The sequence below is a fragment of the Acipenser ruthenus genome, chromosome 1, assembly GCF_902713425.1.
Source record: "Acipenser ruthenus chromosome 1, fAciRut3.2 maternal haplotype, whole genome shotgun sequence".
Classification (NCBI taxonomy): Eukaryota; Metazoa; Chordata; class Actinopteri; order Acipenseriformes; family Acipenseridae; genus Acipenser; species Acipenser ruthenus.
The window spans coordinates 41104728-41126521 of NC_081189.1; the positions used below are offsets into that span (position 1 = coordinate 41104728).

General features: G+C 36.7%; 2 protein-coding genes across 6 annotated transcripts; one reads left to right on the forward strand and one right to left on the reverse strand.

Annotated features, from left to right (window-relative positions):
- Positions 1-626: 626 nt before the first annotated feature.
- Positions 627-4892, reverse strand: rmi1 (RMI1, RecQ mediated genome instability 1, homolog (S. cerevisiae)). 2 transcript variants are annotated; one of them, XM_034034292.3, is made up of 2 exons: positions 4775-4892; positions 627-2916 (listed from the first exon to the last, which is right to left on the reverse strand). In XM_034034292.3, the coding sequence occupies exon 2, from the start codon at positions 2863-2865 to the stop codon at positions 919-921; it is 1947 nt and encodes a 648-aa protein (XP_033890183.3). In that variant the 5' UTR covers positions 2866-2916; positions 4775-4892; the 3' UTR covers positions 627-918. The 2 variants fall into 2 exon arrangements, with proteins under 2 accessions (XP_033890183.3, XP_033890182.1); XM_034034291.2 differs by lacking the exon at positions 4775-4892 and adding an exon at positions 3543-3910.
- Positions 4011-21163, forward strand: LOC117420730 (heterogeneous nuclear ribonucleoprotein K-like). 4 transcript variants are annotated; one of them, XM_034034294.3, is made up of 18 exons: positions 4011-4121; positions 5484-5555; positions 5669-5787; positions 7422-7519; positions 7603-7659; positions 8877-8920; positions 9917-9989; positions 10415-10528; positions 11188-11316; positions 11467-11783; positions 12402-12455; positions 18230-18272; positions 18838-18853; positions 19024-19056; positions 19429-19496; positions 19915-20084; positions 20595-20623; positions 20709-21163. In XM_034034294.3, the coding sequence occupies exons 3-17, from the start codon at positions 5730-5732 to the stop codon at positions 20617-20619; spliced, it is 1299 nt and encodes a 432-aa protein (XP_033890185.1). In that variant the 5' UTR covers positions 4011-4121; positions 5484-5555; positions 5669-5729; the 3' UTR covers positions 20620-20623; positions 20709-21163. The 4 variants fall into 4 exon arrangements, with proteins under 4 accessions (XP_033890185.1, XP_033890184.1, XP_033890186.1 ...); XM_034034293.3 differs by lacking the exon at positions 20595-20623; XM_059025287.1 differs by lacking the exons at positions 4011-4121; positions 20595-20623 and adding an exon at positions 4186-4313.
- Positions 21164-21794: the final 631 nt, after the last annotated feature.

The following is a 21794-nucleotide window of genomic DNA, read 5'->3' on the forward strand; positions in this document are numbered from 1 at the left end:
TCCTAAACAGATATTCAATAAGAAAGGTTGCTGCTGTTGAAGTTAGTTATTACTTAGGGAAACTGTCCATGCAAAGTTCAATTAAAATTAGACAAAAACTTGAGGTAAGGAAGTTTTAACACAACTGTTCTTAACAGAATGTCAGGAATTACATTTGTTTCCGGCTGTTAGGAGGTACCCACAGCTAACGGGCCATGCATAAAATAAAGTTAAAATACAATCCAATTCCTAATTAATAGTTTGAATTCAAATTAAATGACCTTGCAATTGGTCTAAATGACATGGAATACCAATCTACATTATATTCCCCTATTTGAGTACAGTTACTGATTCAAAACTCACTCCAATGGCCTTGTCGCAACCAGACACTGTAACCAACTGCAAAGGTACCAAGAGAATTACAAAAAGATTCTGAGCACAATAAAAGAGGGACAAATACCTGTTAATACACACTTTAAAAACACACACTGCTAAGATACGATAATGCATATATAGTTTTTCATACAATTCGATTAGATATCAATTTAAAATTCTAGTTTCCATTAAAAAAAAAGCTTGAGAACCTATATCTATTCCTGTCTATTTCTTTTTACATTCAAGAGACAATGAATTATCACACTATATCATTCAGCTCAAGAAAATACATTTATTTACATCAAAAAGTTTTAATTTTGAACATTTAAAAACATCTTTAGACTGGGTATATGCATTCTTCTAAAACTGTTTAATAGCATATATTTCTTCTATAGAAGAAGTATAGCATAATACAGTAATGTTCCTGTACTTAATTTTTAACAATTGTATTTATTTATTCTCTTACATATGAAAAATCTAAACATAAAAATACTAGCATCAGGGTTTATATGCAAACAAAAATGCATTGCCACAAAAAGATAACAATCAAGGAGCTTCTCTGGTTCAAACTGCTCTTTTGTTTAGTACACGTTTCTCTAATTCATTGTGGGTCTCCAACGTAATGTCTTGTAAAGCCAGCACAACTGCTTTGGAACTTGAAGGGTCATACTCAATTGTCATAATGCAGCAGAGGTCTATAAGTTCTTGCTGGCACTTTTGCAACCCTGCCATCACATTTTTACGCTGAACTGGGTCTTTCTTTAGGACTTTTGTTTCTGCTACAGAGTACCCAATTAGGCTAGAAAGAATTTGATTAGCAAGCTCTACATCTAAATATTCAGAGCCATCTGAAATTTTGGCTTGGATGCTCCAGCTTCCAGTGCTGTTTGACAGGTTTCCAAGAAGGGTAACGATAAAAGCTTTAACTTTCACCACAGTAACAGTCACTGGCTTTTTAGCCAATAGCACAGAAAGGTAGGTAAAAGGGAGGGAATTTGTATCAATGTTAATATTACTCAGACTGCAACTTAAACCCCTTTCTTTTAAAGCCGAAGATGCACTACTGTCTTTTCTGCTTGAACCGTAAGCTGTTGCAATCCCCAAAGGCTGGTTACCAAAAGGCTCACATTTTATAACAGGTCTTACTGTAGCTTTTTCTGGGCAGTTTGCTACATTTGTCAATCCTATTACTGGAGAAGGTTTACTCTTATATTCCCCGGCCAGAGTTTCTCGATTTTGAATTTCCAGAATGCCAGTTCTATTACTATGAAACTCTTCACTTCTCTCCTGCAGTTTCATCTCAATGGTCTTTGCATTGGTTTGCAGTTTTACTGGAAGTGGTTGTTCAACAGAATCATTAATCAGTGTCTCTGATCTACTGTTTAGATTTAACAGAGAGGCCACATCATTGGGCCTAGTGCTATTTTGGGGTGGGCAATAATTAGCAACAAAAGGCTCTGGGTTGCTGCTGAGGTGTTGCTCTTGTTCAGAAACTGCGTGCAGCTCTTGCTGAAAGATTACTTCATCCAATTCTTCCACTGGAAAATCGTCAAAATCTGCATCATCAAAGTCTACCAATTCCTCATTGGATATTTGTGGTACAGTTTGTGGGGTCCTTGCTCCAAAACTTTGGCCACTGATGTATGAGTGATTACTTTGAGGAGCAGAGTTCAGAGTATTAACACTTGAATGTTCACTCCTGCTACCATATCCACTCTCATAACCCACTTCGTTATTCATTACTAATTGATCGTCTGCTTCAAGGCTGGCAAGTAACTCCTCATCTGATGGCCCTGCATTGTTATGTACAACATCATCTGCACCTACCAGTTCTTGATCCATATTATTTGGTCTCACTGTAGCATTTTCTGGTTCACCAAGTAACCTACTGAGCACTCTTTCTTGTGTAAACTCTTCCACAAGGACCTCCACTTCGCCTCCTATCACTTTCACATTGCCAGGTTTAAGCAGAAGAACCCCAAGACGACAAATAATTTCCCCCTGTAACAAAATTTTGGTACCGGGATGGAGGTTGGCATGAAGAACGGGAATAGGCTGGTATTCCATTCCCTGAAGCTGCTGTACTCCATCTGTCAGCTGAAGCATCAGCAGGCGGTTGGGCTTTGCTTCCCAGGGCTTTTGCGATGCCTGTGTAACAGCGGTAACATTTTCATTTGTAGCATCTTTGCCTCTCAGTTTCTGAATTTGAGAGTATGCAGGTTGACTCACATCAACCAGGGAATCTATCTGTAGACAGTAGAATCCATTAACCTCCACTTTTGCAGCCTGTGAAATGCCATCAGGCAAGACTGGATGTTCCAAGTCTCTGAGGTCAGTTAGAAGCCACTGCTCAAAAACCTGTTTATTAATCTGAGCCTGAATAAGGTTTGCACCAGCATTCTCCTGTTGAATCCAGTTGATACAAGCTTCAAGCCACTGGAAAGGGGCTCGTATATGCCATGTTGCCTGCAGCCAAGTCTCTACTCTTTGTACAACTCCAGATGGATTCATTTTCAACTCAGAAAATAAAGGCCATTCTAGTATTTCAATAATGATGAGCTCCTGGAAGAGAAATGCAACATGACAACACAAGAATGAATTTAGGGACCAGGAGGTTTAGCATTTACTTCACCTCTAAAGACTACAAGTAAATATACATACAGATACAGTAATTATACACCCAATATTGGAAACTAAAGAATAAAAGCTAAACTAAAGAATAAAAGCTTCTCAAAAACAAATGGGACCAGTATTAAGAAATATTGCCTCAAAAAACAATGTAATTTTTTTCAAAATTGGTAGAAAAATCCTACAAACATTCAGGGGAATGGTCATGTTTTACTTTAACAATCTTTTTGAAGTGTAATCTAAATCAGACACATAGCGTTTAATTTCAGAAGGTGTGTGATAAACAAAATAAATATTCAATTCAATAAACTCCACAAAGAGGAATACATGTTTAAGTGGGTTAAATTACAAGCTGTAATCGTCCGTAACACAATTTCAACCCGTAAAATAAACAATACAGTACAAGTACACTTGAAATGTATTTGCTTACGATTGTAAGTCGCCCTGGATAAGGGCGTCTGCTAAGAAAAATAATAATAATAATAATAATAATAAGTAGATTTACTTCCATGTTTAGCATTTACAATTGTAAAATAACTTGTTTAAAAACAACGACTTACTGCATTGGCATACTATGGTTGATGTTCTGTAAATGATTGTGTTACCGTGAATAAACACCTAATCCATTTCACCCCAAAACATTTTTCTGTTCAAACCAGATTCAAGATAAATTTCAGCACAGACAGCCACCAGGCGCCAAACTGGCGCGCGAATAACCAAAACAACGCGAGATTACATTGTTCGGAAGAGGGGCGTTACTTTTTAAAACGTTTATTTTTATTGTTTAGTCTATATCCAAATAAAAATAATTGTCATGGTATTAATGTATCGAAAAGAAACATTAAACTCTTGCATTTTCGAACTGAACGTTTAACATTTCAGCAGACATCTAGACCAACCGTGCGAAAACATACAGTGATCTGCTGTATATCCAACCAAACTACCTTCACGATCGGTCTAAGCTTGGCCCCTTATCCGTGGTTGGCATTCTAATCGACCAATTACGTTACAATACGCAGAAATAATGAATCATTGCCTTCCAATCAGAAAGCTCTGTGCTGAGGTTAGGCCGAAGCTTCAACAGTATCACTTTCGGTTGTAAGTCTGTCGAGGAGAGTAGGAAGGGGGTTTCAAAATAGGTAAGCAAAATAGATCGATTACACAAAATTTCCAACAATAGACCGGATTGTAACTAGTATAAATCAATACATAATATAACAGATTCAGTAGTTCAATTAGGGAATAAGGTAAAAGTACAATTGTGTAAAATAATTGTATTTTTAGGCCATAGATGCAAAGGTTACGGCGTGGTGTTTTGGTGAGAGAAAAAGGTTTGGGGTATTTTTAATACTAAAATTATTATTACAATACGTTACGCTTTGTACGTGTACAGCATAGTATCTAATGTATCCAGATAGATCACATCTTATTGTTAATAAGGGAAGCAAGTAGTTTTGTAATTCTGACTGCGCAAAACTAGGCCTACGGATAATAGGAGTAGAATTGTTATTGTAAGTGAGTTTAAGTTTGCATTGTTTATTTTTTTTCCGGGTAAAATGTAGGGTCCTCTTTTCTATTTAGTCACACTAATTTGTTTGACATGTGTTTTTACAGACTACCGCGGTACGGACAAGGCCTGCTGTGGGATTTTCACTTCAGTAGTACAAACGAGTTCTTTGTCCAGTGCAGTTCAAATAATAAATGCGAATGGACGATGTAATTTAGACATCACAATTGAGCATAGTGATATTTATTTCCCCCCCCTATCTATAATATGTATAAAACAACATACCACATAAAATGCGATGTTTTGGATGAGCAGTATATATCTCGTAAATTGCAGCAGCCCCTTTGCTTTTGCGAGTTGATATGATAGACGTACGCAAATCCTTATGGGGCATAAGCTAGGCAGAGAACTATTAATACAAATGCCATTCAAGTTGATGACCACCTCCAAAATAATGGCGTTATCTTTTAAAATGAGAAAGGAAGTGATAAAATACATAATTGATATGTATAAAGATAAAATGTGAGTAGTACAGTAGTCAGTCGTATTTACATATGATTCATAGATGTTTTGTCCCAAGGGCATCTTGCTTAAGCACTCGGCTTTTTTTTTTAACTTAATAATTTGAATGAACAACAAAGGCGCAATACACGTGATCAAATTGTGCCTTGAGTCAATTAGAATTACACCGGTCGACGGTTTGGGAAAGCTCATATTGAAACAATAGTAGTTCACTGTTGAATAAAAGTATCGGGTCGTTGATAACAGTTCGAAAAAAAAAAAAATCTAATCGCTTTGTGAAAAGATACAACCTACACAATGTAAGGTGAAATATATCTCAGGAGCAAATACCTTGCTAGAAAAAAAATAAAAAGTATTCATATAAAAACGTTCAATCTGTTGTGTAAACAAACGCCGCTACTGCCAATTTGCCAGTACTGGTTCTTTCTTAATTATGAACAGAAAACATAATTAATATGGTCTCTCTTTTCAGTTTGTAAACTGTTCTAAAGGAGGCGTAGTAATCCCCGCCCACAACACGCCTATTCAGACTGAATAAATACTGGTAAGTGCGCAAGCAAATTCAGTTCCACCAAACGTGGTTTGTGGTTATGTTTGTTATTTTATTATTATTTATTTATTTATTTAAATGCTTATCTAAATGTTTTATGATGACAGGTTCTAGCAGTTGTCCACTGAGAAGAGTCCAATTTCTATCTAATTTTGTGACCAAAAAACAATGGAGACTGAAATTGAACAGCAGGAAGAAGAGACAACTTTCGGCAACACAGACAACGGTAAGGGTAAAATTGTCACTACGTTACCATTTTTATGTTCAAGTTGTGCTATTCACAATAGCACCTGATTCACTTTGGCAAGCACTAGTGATGACAGCGGTTTGACTACCTTGTTTGGAAACTAAAAGGTACTTTTAAAAGCCACTCTTGCCTGCATGAGAGATTTTGCTTCACTTTCTGGCACAGTTGCGTTTGATGAAAATTTACTGAGTTGAGCCATACACCCCAAAGCTAGCTGATGAGCAGTTAGATTAGTATGTTAGTTTTATGTACCTAAAGAAACCTATACATTTTAGTAAATTAAACTAGACAAATTGTGACAGCGCATTAATTTATTTTTTTATTTTTTATTTTTTATTTTTTTATTGCAGGCATTTGGATCAGTGGCTTCAATATTTGAAAGTCCACTAAATCTACAACTGCTCCAAATTCTTACTAATGTGTTTCTTCATTGTTTTTGCAAAGTTGTTATATTGCTACATGCACCGAGATTAACTACTGCTTTCTGACAGTTTGATTAAAAGGGAGCCATGTTTTTTCAGTACATAGTAAATGCAGAATTGGACAGTTAAGTAGACATTCACTAAGGTTCTGTAAATGAAGGATTGTCTGCCTTTGTACTCTGTCTGAAAGGGAACATGATTCAGGAAAATGGTAGCAGGGTAATGAGGGTCTCTGGTTGCTATGGCAATAACCAAAACAAACATTCACATTGCTATCAGACACAAAGCTTGCTAATTAAATATAGCTCCTTTTAGTTAGCAGTCATTTAATTCCTTCTGGCAGTTATTGTTATTGAAATAGCTGTATACATTTGAACATGTCCAATGTTTCTGATTTGCAGATGAGATTGTAATCTAGGACAGATCTAATAAAAGGGGCACATTTGGCATACAGTAGTAATGCAGTTACATTTTGCTGTGCATGAATAACCTTATTGTCACCTTTTCTAATGTAAATGCCACCCTTTCAGTTGCTGTGTTAGGTATTTCTACAGCCTTTCAACAGTTACAATACAGAAGTTAAATATTAAAATATTGCATACAATTCATTTGTTGTGAGAATCGTGCATTCTATACAGAATTGCTGCTTTTGTTTGAATGGGAGCCCTCATTGTTGCCATGCAGCTCATAGTGAAAACATTGGCCTTGGGTTTTTCTTGCTATGTTAAAACTTTAAGTCCAGGCTATTCCATTGCCGACCGTGGATGGGAGTTCTCGGGGGGGGCGCACAATTGACCAAGCGCCGCCTGGGGTTTAGGTCGGCTAGGGTGTCTTCGGCTCACCGCACTCCAGCAACCCCTGTAGTCTGGCTGGGCGCCTGCAGGCTTGCCTGTAAGCTGCATTGTCCTCCGACGCTGTAGCTCTGAGGTGGCTGCATGGTGAGTCTGCAGTGTGAAAAGAAGCAGTCGGCTGACGGCACACGCTTCGGCGGTCAGCGTGTGTTCGTCTTCGCTGCTCCCGAGTCAGCGCAGGGGTGGTATCGGTGAGCCAAGCTTAAATAATTGGATATTCTAAATTGGAAGAAAAATAATAACAAATAATTGGCGACCACAAAATTTTAAATAACAGTATAAAACTGAGATCAAGTCTTTCTTGCTTGCACAATAAATACAATATATGCATATTTCCTAGGCAAGCGCCCAGCAGAGGATATGGAGGAAGAGCAGGTCTTCAAAAGATCCCGTAATACTGATGAAATGGTGGAATTGCGTGTTTTGTTGCAAAGCAAAGTGCGTGCAATTTTCTTAATTCATATTTTTCCATTTATATGTACTGGTAATACCAAACTAATTTGAATTTCTTTCTATTTAAGAATGCTGGAGCTGTGATTGGCAAGGGTGGCAAAAACATTAAAGCACTACGTACAGACGTGAGTATTTATTAAAAGTTGTACACCAAAGAAAGCAATCTTCTTGTATTGCTTTTGTAACCTGTTCTTTATACCTTCAGTACTATTAGAGAATAAAAAATAATGTACCCTTTTGGGTGGGGGGGGGTTGTGGCAGCTTCAGTTGCAAGCCATTTGTAGTGATTTGAGTCCATAAGGATTTGAGGGTTTCACTGTTTCCACCTCAGTTTGTGTCTCTATTATTATTTAATTCAGCCTCTCCCAAGTACTAACATGATTCCATTAAATTACACTCCAACTGAATTGAAAACTTAATTAGCGGCACACGCAATGTCGATACCCTTTTTTAATTACATATTTACCCATTAAGCATATCTTCCAAATAATATATAATCCCTTGCGGTGGCTGGCCTAAACCAGAGTTGTGTTATTTTTTTAATTTTTTTTAACATTTCCATCTGTTCTTCCTTCAACAGAACATTGTTTAAAATGAGTATTTATCACAAATCAATTCTAAACACTTAAGTAACGAAATTATTAAATATTAAGTTGCCCAAGTTATTGTCTCTATAGGTTGGCTCATGTGACCAGACAGTGTTTTTTTTTATTTTGTTTTTTTCTTGTGTTCAGCTACACTGTTCATAAAATGCCTTTAAAGGGCTGGGAGGGTGGATGTTAAACTTGAAGATCGACAAAAGAGAAAAAAAGCTAAATATGCACTTTAAGAATATTTACGTTTTATTTAAGTTTGTTTTACATTAAAACCCCCAATTACCACTTTTTGCCCAAATAAAAGCCCCATTAAACGTGTCTACTATCCTGAGCGGACCTATAGTCTTGGTTAGATGTTAGTTTTGTAGTTCTGAATCTAAGAAGTAGCCCTTCAGTCAACTGCTCTTGTTCATTCCTCAGGACATAAGTCTGATATAGAGGATTTAATAGTGATGAGTATAGTTTGTATTCAATTAAAATGTATTCCTTTTCCCCCTCTTCCCTCTCCTTTTTTTTTTTGTTTTTTTTGTTTTTTTTGGCCACCTATCTCCGTTGCCCATGTTCTGGATCGACATGCCCCTGCGTTGCCCATCATGACGTTGGCCCATCCACCCCTGAACGCCCATGTGAAACCCTGGTTGGCCATGCCCATAAATGTGCTCATTGCCAAACGGGCACCTTACTTGACAACTGATTGAATGCCCATACCCAATGCCAACATCCACGAACGCCAATGACCAATGCAGTACAATGCCAGTGTATCAGTCCCAGACAGCAGTGGCCCCGAGCGGTATGTCCCAACAGTTTATGCCTCACTGCCTGATTAGAAAGAGAAAAATGTATTTAATAACATGCCTTTTTTATTTGTTTAATAGTATCCCCTTTTTAAGACGGTGTACTGGGTTTTTTTTCTGTCTTATTTTCCCCATTAAGTCTTCTTTATTTATTATTTTTTGACGCTGCAATTATTACGTGAGTTGCCTACACAGAGAGATCCACTAATTCATTTGAATGGAAGGAGCACAGCTTGAAGTGTTGCATATTTTGCTGCGTTGTTAATGATGAATTGTTCAAAGCAGTCTTTCTCGCTCTGTCCTTGTGGCCCACCTTGCTCCCCCCCCCTTCCCTGCGCCCCCCTCCCCAACATCACGTGTTCATAATCTTTAATGAGAAATATGCCAGCGTTCTGACCACTCTTTCACTACTCATTAGTGTTGTCTGTTTTGTTTTGTCCTGCATTCGTGTTTGGTTTCTCAAAGGGCCCATCAGTAATGCTGTATCTTCCAACTTTTTTCATAACTTTGCTCCAGATTTCTGTCCAGCACTTCTACAATGTTCACCACTTGCATACTCTCCTGCTTTTTTCCCCCCCTAATGAGAAGGTGTGCCAGTGTTATGAATGTGATAGCGAGACTTTTTTTCCTAAATTGCTGGTGGTGGGGAATTTAATGAATTTCCACATTTCCTGCTCTCGGCTATGCAAAGTTTTCTTGCCCACTTAATCTGAGCCCTTCCAGTTGCCCATTCTTCAAGACCTGTCATTGTTTTGTTTACTGTATGTTAGGTTTAAAAACTGTGCATGTTAATATTCTGTAACTAGTTTTATGTTGTTGATGGGGAATCTTAAGTGTATCATTTGTGCATTTCTAAAATCATCATTAAAAATGTGGTGACTGTAAATTTTATGTTTAATAGTTGAATTTCATATGTGTCTTTGATTTACAATTTCATTTTCTTTTTTCTTTTTTTCACTTGGAAATTGCCTGTGATTAATGGTATTTCACAGTATTCTGAGTATCAGTGCCGACATCGAAACAATTGGCGAGATTCTACTAAAGATTATCCCTACCTTGGAAGAGGTATGAACTTTGTTTTTTTGTAGGAAATCGAGTATGCATATGAAGGGATTTAATGTGCCATTGTCCTCGTTTGAGGACAGGCTACTTTGTAATTTTTTGGAGCATTTGTAACTGACATCTACCTGTTTACATTTTTTTCTAACTGTATTATGATAACTTTGGAATATGGCTGATTCCCTTGGTAAACCTTTTTTTATTATTATTGAAATGGAACCAAAAAAATAAATAACTATTCTGTGGTTTGGCTCGGCCGGATTTTGTTATCAGGTATTGTAAATGTTTATGCAAACTAGTTATCAGTATTGCCTGGGAGGGCAGCAGTTATTTATTTATATATAAAGTGTGCTCTTTATGCCACATGTGATCTTCATAGTAGCTTTTTTTTAATGTATATGGATTTCATTGATTTTTTTCCTTACAAATAGTACCAGCATTATAAAGGGATTGACTTTGATAGTGAGCTGAGACTGCTCATTCATCAAAGCCTGGCAGGAGGCATTATTGGTGTCAAGGGAGCCAAGATCAAGGAGCTGAGAGAGGTAAGAATATCCTGATGTTTAATAGTTTTGTTTAATCAGCCCAACAGGTAAGAAGTAAGTCATTCTGGTGTGTATTATAATAATTTGGATCACTCACAACATAAAAAAAATGAGACGCTCACCTTGGAAGTCGCCCTTAACACTAGTTCCAAAGCCAGAGTTTTGAGCATCTTTAACATTTAGTCTGTAGAACCTAGTGAAGGTATATAGAGTAGCACACACCGCTACATTGCAAATGTCCTTGACATATACACCCTGAAATAAAGGCCACTAAGTTGCCGTGCCCCTGGTGGAGCTTCTCTGGAGGGGGCAAGTTGGCTAGCTCGGACACAGTCCTCATTGTTGTATTTTATTACTCGCATTGACCTGGCTGTCTTGGGGAATTTTTCACATAAAATATTTATGCAAGACCTGTTTATTTGGTAATTAAAGATAATAAGCTTCCCGTGGTACATCTTGCTGTGCAGTACAGGTATGTGATAACTAGAGCAGACAGGTGCATCAAAAGCAACACATTAAGCCTCAGATTTGAGGCTGGGTTTGTTCCACTAATGTACGAACCACTAATGTTTGCATGTGTTACATATTTGCATTTTGTTGGAAAAGCTAAAGATATTTTTTAAAACAAATATATATATATATCTTTTTTTGTCTTCTAGAACACACAAACAACAATCAAACTGTTCCAAGAGTGTTGCCCTCACTCGACCGACAGAGTAGTGCTTGTTGGAGGAAAACCTGACCGAGTTGTAGAATGCATTAAGGTTATTCTTGAACTGATATCAGAGGTAAGATGAAAGATATTTATTTAATATACAATTTCATATTGCATGTTGTTGAAACCAGTGTACGTATTGATTTCCCCCAATTATTATTTTTTTTAATTTTGACTTTCTGTGTAACAGGGCAAACCTTTATTTTAATGTCTTATTTTTTAGTCTCCTATTAAAGGGCGTGCACAGCCTTACGATCCAAACTTTTATGATGAAACATACGACTATGGTGGTTTCACCATGATGTACGATGACCGCGGAAGGCGTCCCATGGGTTTCCCTATGCGTGGTAGAGGGGGCTTTGATCGCATGCCTCCTGGTGGAAGAGGGGGCCGCCCCATGCCTCAGTCTCGCAGGGATTACGATGACATGAGCCCCCGCAGAGGACCACCTCCCCCTCCCCCTCCCCCAGGGCGAGGTGGCAGAGGAGGCAGCCGGGCTCGCAATCTTCCCCTCCCACCACCACCGCCCCCAAGAGGAGGGTAAGGACACTAGTGATAGATGTAGCAGAATGTTCATTTCACGTTGTGGTTTGATCAATGATCCTCAACCTGAATCTTCACATTCTGCTATGTATCCATTTGTCTTGCATATTCTGAAGGGCAAGCATATGGAAGCATGATGGCTTCATAAACAGACCTGTAAGGAGTTTTAAAATATACTGTTCTCGTATGTATTACTTATTTACTTTACCCCGATTCATTCGAGAGTTTTACAGTTGTCTGTAGCTTTTAAAATTCTGGTATGTGTGTTTACAATATATACATTTATCAAAGTTTCCCACACGTTGACTGACTGCAACATCACATGGTTGCCTTTTTCTATTGGGGTAAATTCTTGGGCAAAACTCTGAGGTCTCTGTTGGCCGCCGCAGACACAAATTAAGTCGAAGGTTCTCTTGAGATCATAATAAGTTTATTATGACTCCTAGTTTAACAGAATTAATCGCTTTGATATTAATAGAATCTGGCCTTCGTGAATTCTCTGCAGTTTTCTATATCTTTGTTTTAATGTTTATAGTTCAAAACAATATGGGTTTTAATTAATAAGCATTTTAAAGTTATAAGGTTCTATATTCCCCGTTCTCGAATTATTTACAGAAGTGAGCCGTATTCCTTCGAGAGCTATCCAGCCAGTTCAGACGACGGAGCAGAGTAAGTTTATTTTGCCCGCAATTGGGTGCATATCGCGGGGTAACGGGAAAACTGCTGCTTGTGTGCAAAAGCATTGATGAGAAAAGCAATTGTTTTTGTAAACTTCTTATTCCATCTGTTAAAACAGGTCTGTGAAATATAACATGTATTGTGGGTCATAGGTTTGGTAGGTATGGCCAGAAATGCTGGAAAACAAATGTATTCTTTCATAAAATAAGGGATATATAACATACAAAGGTAAGACCTTTGAGGGTGGGGGATTTAAATTGGCATTTCTGAAACTACTGTTGAATACTGTAAAACATGTCTAATCCAGCCCCTCTACATACTGGCATTCTGTGTAATTCATTTTAAATTCCTTATTGAAATGAATAGTGTGATACCCTCTACAATCTGGGGCCTGTCTGTTATGGAATCTGACATAGTTTAAAACTAGTATAAAAAAACAAAACAAGAACAAGACTTTGAAAATATAATCACTTGTCTCGCCAGTGCCATTCTTAATTTTACAGTTGTTGAACAGCAAATATGTCCATGCGAGCTAACTCTTGAAAGAAAAATTGAACTTATCAAAAAGCCAAACATTTACCAAATCCAACACAAAGAGCTGTGTGGAATTCTAAATCGCAAGGCAAACTGTTTTTGGATATTGGGGGCGGAAAAAAAAGGATGCCTTTTAAAAGCAACACAGAAAACCTTAATGCCAACAAAGCACAACTGAATGCTGCTTACAGACGCACTGTACCAAGAAGTGAACGTCTTTCTGAATAAGGGTTTAAATAGGCTCGTGCTAGTAGCAGATAAAGATTTTTTGGAGGCAGTATTTTGTTTTATACTGTATGTTCAGTAAAAAAAAAAAAAAATTAAAGATTTCATAGTTTGATTCTTCTTTTTGGTACAGTACAGTATTTTTTACAATAATGCAGCACCTAATCAAGCACAATTTTCCAGTCCCAAGCCATGCCGGATTGTACAGGTTTTACTGTAAAAGTTCTACTACTTCCGTCGTATAAACTCACTTCTATAATAAGTCTCATCTTTTGCTGTGTTTCTCACTCAAACTATTCCTTATCTTAACATAAATGTTTTCCTATCCAACCTCACAAATTTGTGCTGGTTTTGTAATCGAGTAATGTATATTTTAAAACTCCCAACATAAGATTTACTACTGAAATCTGTGTTTTAGTAGAAATCTTACATCTCTGTATGTTGTAAAAAAAAAAAAATAAATCTTTATGAATAGTGAGGGTTTGTTGTAGAGGTGAGTCGGTATACCGATGTTCAGCTTAGTGTTCTGCGATACCTCATTTAGGGAGTATCGAGACGATACCATGCACAGTATCATGATATTCGGTACTATCACGATACTTTGGATCTTATGTCCATTCCATGTTAAATGGCTGCCAAATTCCTTTTTTTGCAAATGCAAAGTGCATAAGAGGCTAATACACAGATAATAATGGTACAGCTGGTGGAATGCTTGCTGTTTTAACATATATATTTTTATATATTATATACAATGCTCCCTCGCTATAACGCGGGTCTCGGGGGACACACAATATCAGCATTAAACGGGGGATGGGGGGGGGGGTGCCGCTGTACACAACACAAATCTGACTAAAATACAAAATAAAATAACTCCCTCTCTATAGTGTACATATAGTGAAGCAAAAATGTAACTTTCTGTGAACTAACCATGCATAAAGCACCATGTAATCAACACTATTTTTTACAAAAAATAAAAAAGGTAACATTGTGGATCATATTTTAATTATCAGTTTTTAAACTATAAATAGCCTGGATAAACGGTGGTTGGGAGTTCAGTTAGAAGCAACAGACAAGCAAACCAAGTTTGAGAAGGAGAGCAGGTCGGGCGAGGGCAACAGGGAATGGGCTCGCTCCAGGTTCAGCTGCCGGAGTGGGGCTGAAGCGTCTCGTCTCCCAGAGAAAGCTGCAGCTCCTCTCGCTGCAAAAAAGTAAATACATTAGGAAAGATAACCACATAATAAGCCTAATATTTATTTAATTATGAAACGAATGGTGAGTAAGAGGTCTGTGTTATGAAGTGCCAGCGCAGCTTTTCTTCAGTTCAGATACTGTATCAAAAAAGAGAGACACAGAAACCAGAAGTTAGACTGAGAAGTTGTTTACAGTTTGAACAACACCGGTACTATATTTATTGTAGAAATATTGCATGAATCACTAGTATAGGGAATTCTGGGACGCATTCTAATTGAGTTGAGAGCCTTATAGCGAGGGAGCACTGTGTGTGTGTGTATATATATCTATATATCTATATCTATCTCTCTCTATCTATCTCTCTATCTCTATCTATCTCTATCTATCATGTTTCTGCTGAAAACACGTTCTAGTCTATTCAAAGGTCATTGCCACCGACTATAAAATTCAAATAAAACTGTTGCGCTTTTTTTTACCATTTAGTGTGAAAGACACAATTTTCTTTATTTCTAAAGCTGCATCCACACGGGACGCGAGCGAAGTCACCAAATGTCAGTCCACACCAGACACAACTTGGAAATGATCCAAAAGACTGGAAATAAATACATGACTCCGCCCGTGCATTCCTATTGGACATACCAGAGATGGGCTGTCCCATTACAAAACAGGTCTTGTTTGATAAAAGGTTATCACCCTGACCTCCAGCAACTCCATGGTGCCAGTAGTAGTAGTCTGATTTGAAGCTGGACAATAGTAGTATAGTTGAACTGATATTTTCAACAGTTATGTTTTTGTTATACTTTTATATATACAACTTACTGCAATCTCAATTGCGTTTTCTTTACAAATTCCCTCATTGATCCTATTTATTAACTTCAAGTATTTTAAAGTGCAATATTATTAGTATTATTTTAAGCATACATAATCACTATTGTTATTATTGTTCTCGTTATTATTGTTATCCGTGTTATTATGAGCAAGTCACCTGCAAATCTATTTTTCTACTTTATCATAAACGCTATTGAAGACTGACGCCTCGGATCATGGGTGAGTGTTTGAGCCGTCTCCGACTTAATTTACTTATGAATAATTATACACAGAACAAGGTTGTGTGCCATGGCAAGACGCAAGACTTACTTAGTTTTTTCTTTTAAAACAGTCCGGTGAACAGATATGGCTCATAATCTTCAAAACTATGACCTTGGTAATGTTGACATGTGTCACATAGAACACAAACGTGTTGCTGGCTTTGTTTTACAACGTGTAGAATAGTAGGACCTTGATTTTAATATTTTAGTTTGTTAGATGAATCTCTATGCATATGTTCACTTTATGCGTATGTAAAGACATTCTTCTTGTCACAGATTTGTGCCACAGAACAATTTTGTGAACAAAACGTTATTTATCATAAAAGCAAACAAACCAAAAAAAGACATAGCTTAAAATTAGGTCACCTGTTCAAGTTATGTGAATGCGGGACCTTTTTTGTATCATTTTTAAAAGCCAGCAATAGTGCACATTTTTCATTTAAATGCTGGATATATAGACTGCATGTATGGTTCAGTTTATTTTTGGTTATTAATAAACCTATTTTTATGCAAGTTGCATAATCGGAAAGAAAATGTCTTGGTGCTGCTAAATGCACCACCTGCAAGCCATGGCTACTGGGACTACATAAAATGATTCACTTGTTTTCAGACGTGGCATGTTTTGAGGTGTGTGACGTATTTCAAGGGTGTTAACCTTGCTTCTCATTGGTTGGTTTCATTCCAGTCATGCGACGAAAAAAAAAGTTCTATTTTAGCAACGCAAAATTCTCAAAGCGACGTCGGTCGCTGCTGGTGTGGATACTCCCATTTGACTGCAGTGACTTCTAAATGATTCGCTCTCGTCCAGTGTGGATGTAATTCAATAGTGAAAAATTCAAAGTTAAGCATTATATTTAATGCTACATTTCTAAAACAAACGGGCCACTAATGTAGATGCCTTCCTCTTATGTGCTGTTAGAACAGAATTCTGTTTAAATGTATTCAAGCCAAATGTCTCTGTCAAACAATGCCCCAGTGCACCTTAAATAAGAACATAAGACATTTTACTAGGGAGGGGAGGCCATTCGGCCCATCATGCTCGTTTGGTTGATCTTGCAAAGAAAGTAAATTAGATAAGACTACCACTCTGGCTACTATAATAAATTGTAAGTACTTTTTATTGCTTTCATGCTGAACCTGTAGCCATCTGCATTGACGAACTTCTGCAGTGTTACTCGTAAGCTTTATAGGTCCTATGCTTTCCTCGGCAGGTGAAGCTTCACGTTGATCCTGTTTAGGGAAACTGATATGTTGGCAATGAAGTCTGTATTCATTCTGGTTCCACCGCTCATGCATGCAATTCATAACACAGGATTTTCACAGCTATTTCATTACATGCACATAATATGGATTAACACCAAATCCAAAGAATATAAAAACATCACTAACATTTGACATGCGGTACAGTTTTAGTGACACGTCTGCAAATTTTATATTTTTGCACTTTCTGGCAAATACACTGTAATGACGAAATAAACCAGCTTCTAGCGCATTTCTTTTTTGTGTTGTCTTTGCTGTGACTTTTATAAGTAACATCACTGGAATTCACTTAAACTAACAGAATGGAAGAAACTACAGTCAAAGTAAACTTCTGCAAAGAGATCGGGATGGTGATCTGAAAGATGGTTCAGTAAATTGGTGGCATTTCCTCTTTTTTTTTGTTTTTCACTTATTTAAACATTTTTTTATTCAGGTCTTTAAGACATTTTGGCTGCCTTCAACCAGATTGCTGTTGTCATCTGGCTGAAATCCAAAATCGTTCCACATCAAGCTTCTCTCTCTCTTTAAGTTCATATTGTTTTTAATTCACACAATTACAGTTTTGTTTTAAAAGTTCAAAAAAAAAAAAAAGCGCCACGGTATCAAATCTGCAGTACTTCAATTTTTAGGTATTGTAAGATTTTGGTATCATGATATACCGTAGGTATAGATATACTGCTGAACTCTAGTTCCGGTACATTACGGTATTGACACTGTTCCTGTTATGCTACACCACAAATATTGTAATTTACACTATACAACGGTTAAAGCGGTGTGTGTTCCTGTGAACAAAGTGAAGGAAAAGGCCATTTATGAACAGTTTTTATTCCACGTCCTGTACAAAACAAGTCTCGATACCACTCGGTTTTCTCACCTAGCCTTACACTTAGGGCACTTTCATACTTGGTCAGTGATTCGAATCGTGGATCACTTGCAAGCAAACTAAATTTTCAGGTTTGCTTCAGTTCATTTCACACCAGAAAAATTCAAGTCCACTTGTTTTTTTTTTTTTTTAAAGTGCATTCAAATTAATTTTGTTTGGTTCACTTGCAGCTTCATCCAGACTAGAGTTCTATTGGTTTCACATTGCCCTTTCCAGTATTTGTTAGAAAAACAGTGTTCTTTTGGAGGAAATGCCAGATTATGATTATGAAAAATATGTACTTGTACTTTCAAGCTGCAATTTTTAGCAGTTATTGATAATGCAAATAGCTTTTTGTAAATATTGTACGCGTGACTGTGGCGAGAACACACCCTTAAAGAACACGCTTGTTGCGGTAGTACTGTAAAAATTGTTGTGTAAGTCGATTTTCTAGGTATTTTTACAGGGTCCTTAAAAGGGGGGGAGCGACATATGCGCCGGTGTGTGTAATATTAAACTACTGTACCAGTGGCACAATTAAATGGGTTAAAGAGAACATGTGTTTCAGAGAATGTTAAGATTTTTTTTTTCCTTCTTTCTTTAAGTAATGATAGAAGAGGCAGACCTGGTGATCGCTACGATGGAATGGTAATCTAATTTATTTTTTATGGGCATTAAGCAATCTATTTTGTTACCAGAGAAAACATTAGTGTTGCATTTGTGATGTGCTGATAATCAGTAGTTTAAAGGTTGTTAACATAACCTTAAGTCTGTACATTTATGGTGCAAGCTGGCTCCGCTTTTCATTGCTAGGCAACACATCTTTGAATTACTGGTTGCTTCGGTAACCAAGAAACAGTTGAATTTGTAGGTAAAAGCCTACTGTCTGTACAATGAATTGTGAACACATATGTAAAAGCTTGTAATGGTAATTGTAAACAAGTCTTTTGAAAGTGACAGTACAGTCTAGACCTGTGTTTTAGCATGGAAATATCCGCTCCTCAAATGAATCCTGTCAGATATAGAACGTATCTTCCATGTCCACTTTTTAAGTAACATATATTTTATCTTTTGCAATCAATCCTTTCTATTTATAATTAATCAATTTGTAATTAAAAGAAGTCCTGTCATGGATAGATTTTTATGCCTAATAATGTATGTTTACTAATCTGTTTTCTTCTTTTCTTTGCTCCATGTGATGGGAATGGAATAGGGTGGGGCTGGATATGGTGAGTGCATTTTACATATAAGATATAATGCATTTCATTCTAATAAGTTGGAAGGGTTTATTGTTGATGTGATTGAAGTCATATGCATGTTCTACACATTCAGTTCTAAAAAATCTTATTACACTCTTCACTCATGATTTTAATTGTGTTTTCTTTGGTTTGTCTTAAAGATAATAATTCATCGTGGGAACCATTTCAGTCTGGTAAGAATTTAATCCTATTGTGACCATGGTAGAGAAAAATAAGGCCCTCTTTGTCCATGAATTGCCTTACCGTAAATAGAAAAAAAGTGAATTTCTCTTGTAAAGGGTCCAACAGACTAGACTGTTTAGAATAGACTGTTTACTGGGTTTTGCTTGCGTAGTTCCTGTTAATGTTTAACCAGTGTTTATCAGTCATGTTACATCTGTCATCTTGTCCGTTGAAAAACTAATTATTCCACATATATTGTAGTCTTTACCAGGGCTTTGCATTATATGCTTGGAGATTTGCCTTTTTTTATGAAAAAGTTGACTATATGAAAAAAAAAACCAAAAAAAAACCTGAATGTTCCTTTTCTTTTTTTTTTTTGTAAGGTGGCCGGGGTTCTTATGGAGATATTGGAGGACCTGTTATAACAACTCAAGTTACCATCCCCAAAGATGTAAGTTTGACTTATTATTTTGACAAAATAGCAGTTGTATTATTTTTTTTTTGGGGGGGGGGGGGGCAGGGGGGTGCTTTATTCTCTTCCATGTTGCAATTTTCTAGTATACTAAGCCAACCCGATTCCTTAGCGTTTAGTTTGATGGCTCAAGCTCAGAGACATACATGGATATATGAGGTTGCCTCTTCATGGTAATGCCAGATTCAAAGTTCACCTTGCAGACTGAGCACCTTGCAGTGCTCTTGGTATTGTATGGGATGGGGGAGGGGGTTGGAATGGGTGGAAGTCAAACTAAAGGTTTTTAATGTTTGTTTTATGTATTTATTTTTGCAAGTAAATAGTATTACTGACATTTTGAAATGATTAAAGGTTTTAGGTGATGGTGCTTATTATTGTATGCCCTTTCTTCTTTCAGCTGGCTGGGTCAATAATTGGGAAGGGCGGCCAACGAATCAAGCAAATCCGGCACGAGTCTGGTGCATCAATCAAAATTGATGAACCTCTGCAGGGGTCAGAGGATCGCATTATTACTATCACAGGCACACAGGACCAGATCCAAAATGCTCAGTATCTGTTGCAGAACAGGCAAGTATTTACACATATGCATGTCCAACTGTCTTAATTTTATTACTTAACTAACTTAAATGTCTTTAACCTGACTGCATTTTATAATAACTCTGACTTCCTTTTGTTGCCTTCTTTCCTTAATGTCTTATACTAATTCCTGGGAAACTATTCAAGGGTTTCTCCTAATTGTGAAACTGCTGCTATATTGTGTATTATATCAAAATGAACAAATATAATTTTATAGAAAAAAAACAAAACATTTCTAGTAAAAGACAACTTGGAAGATCTGAAAATTGGCCTAGTTCTGTGTGGAAGACTAGTGATTTTGTTGTTTTTAGCTAGATGAATTGACAACAAATTGCAGTCTGCCATACGGCACAGGCCTAGCTTCAACTGGACGAGTAGAAAATATGTAATTTATTGAAAGCAGCGTTTCACACGTACTAATGGGCTATTTTTCTGACAAACAAGTGCATTGCAGTTATTTATATATAATTAAATTTTTTTTATTTTTTTTTTACTAACTAGTGTGATGGATGTCTTCGCTAGTTAGACAGGTAAAAATGTAATGCTTTTGATCTAAACATTTTATCAACATTTTTTGCATTTTTAATGTGTTAATGTGTTTTTTTTATATTTCAGTGTGAAGCAGTACTCTGGTCGGTTCTTCTAAAGGAGAGTACGATTGAAGGAAATCTGCGCTGCTTGGTTTGACCTGTGCCTGCTTCTGTTTAAAGAGCCAACATTCCTCTGCCTTGGGTAGATGTTCTGCATTTGGGGTGTAGTTCAAGTTCTGCTTTCCATCCAATGTAACATTTTAATTCTTAGTGAACCTTACTAAATGTTTGGAATTTTTGAAACTGCAGCAGAATGAGTTGATTCTGGATTTTATTTTTGTTAAATTGTTTTGATGGTTTATTGTAATGTGTTTTCTGTAACTAAATAGTGAACAGACTCATGTTTATGTACACCTGTTTGTATGGACAAAAATACTGGTAGTATAAATGTGCCAGACATCCATTCAGTACAATGTGCAGAATGTAATCTTGTTTTGTAAGGAACATTTTATGATTTTTAAAATAAATTTAGTAAACTACTACTGCTTGCCATTTTTCAGTTAACAAAAGGTTAGGGAATGTATAAAGAAATGTAAATATACAGTAGTCATTTCTAAGACTTTTTATAGAATTTGAATAATCTCCATAAAGGAAAATTATGCTTTTTTTTGTTTGTTTTTTTGTTTCCTGGGTTATATTCCATACTAGTGTACTGATTGGAGTAAATAGAGAACTATTGGGACCAAAACAGACAAAAAAAAAAAAGATAAAAGCCCAAAACATCAGTCAAGTTAGATGTCATCTGGCTTCAACAGTGTATTTAGATCATTGCCTGTTTCCTTTATGGTTTTTAAACTATTTGTCCCATATACATATGAGTCAATCCTTGTTGTAGAGCACAAGTGTCTGTTTTTTAACCTACACTTAGATCCCACTGAATAAACTACATTGGTCTTACTGCACCCTGGTTTCTAACTATGAATTCTGTGAACATTTTACTGTAAATATTGCTACGATAGAATAAAAAACTCCCCTCGCTTTATCTCCTATGTGTGAGGGAGAATCTGGGATCTGTTTTGGCAAATGCATCACAACACATACCAGCATTTTTATGAATGTTTTATTTATTTTGCAAATTCCTGTTTGAGTGGCAGCAGTATTCATTTGTTTA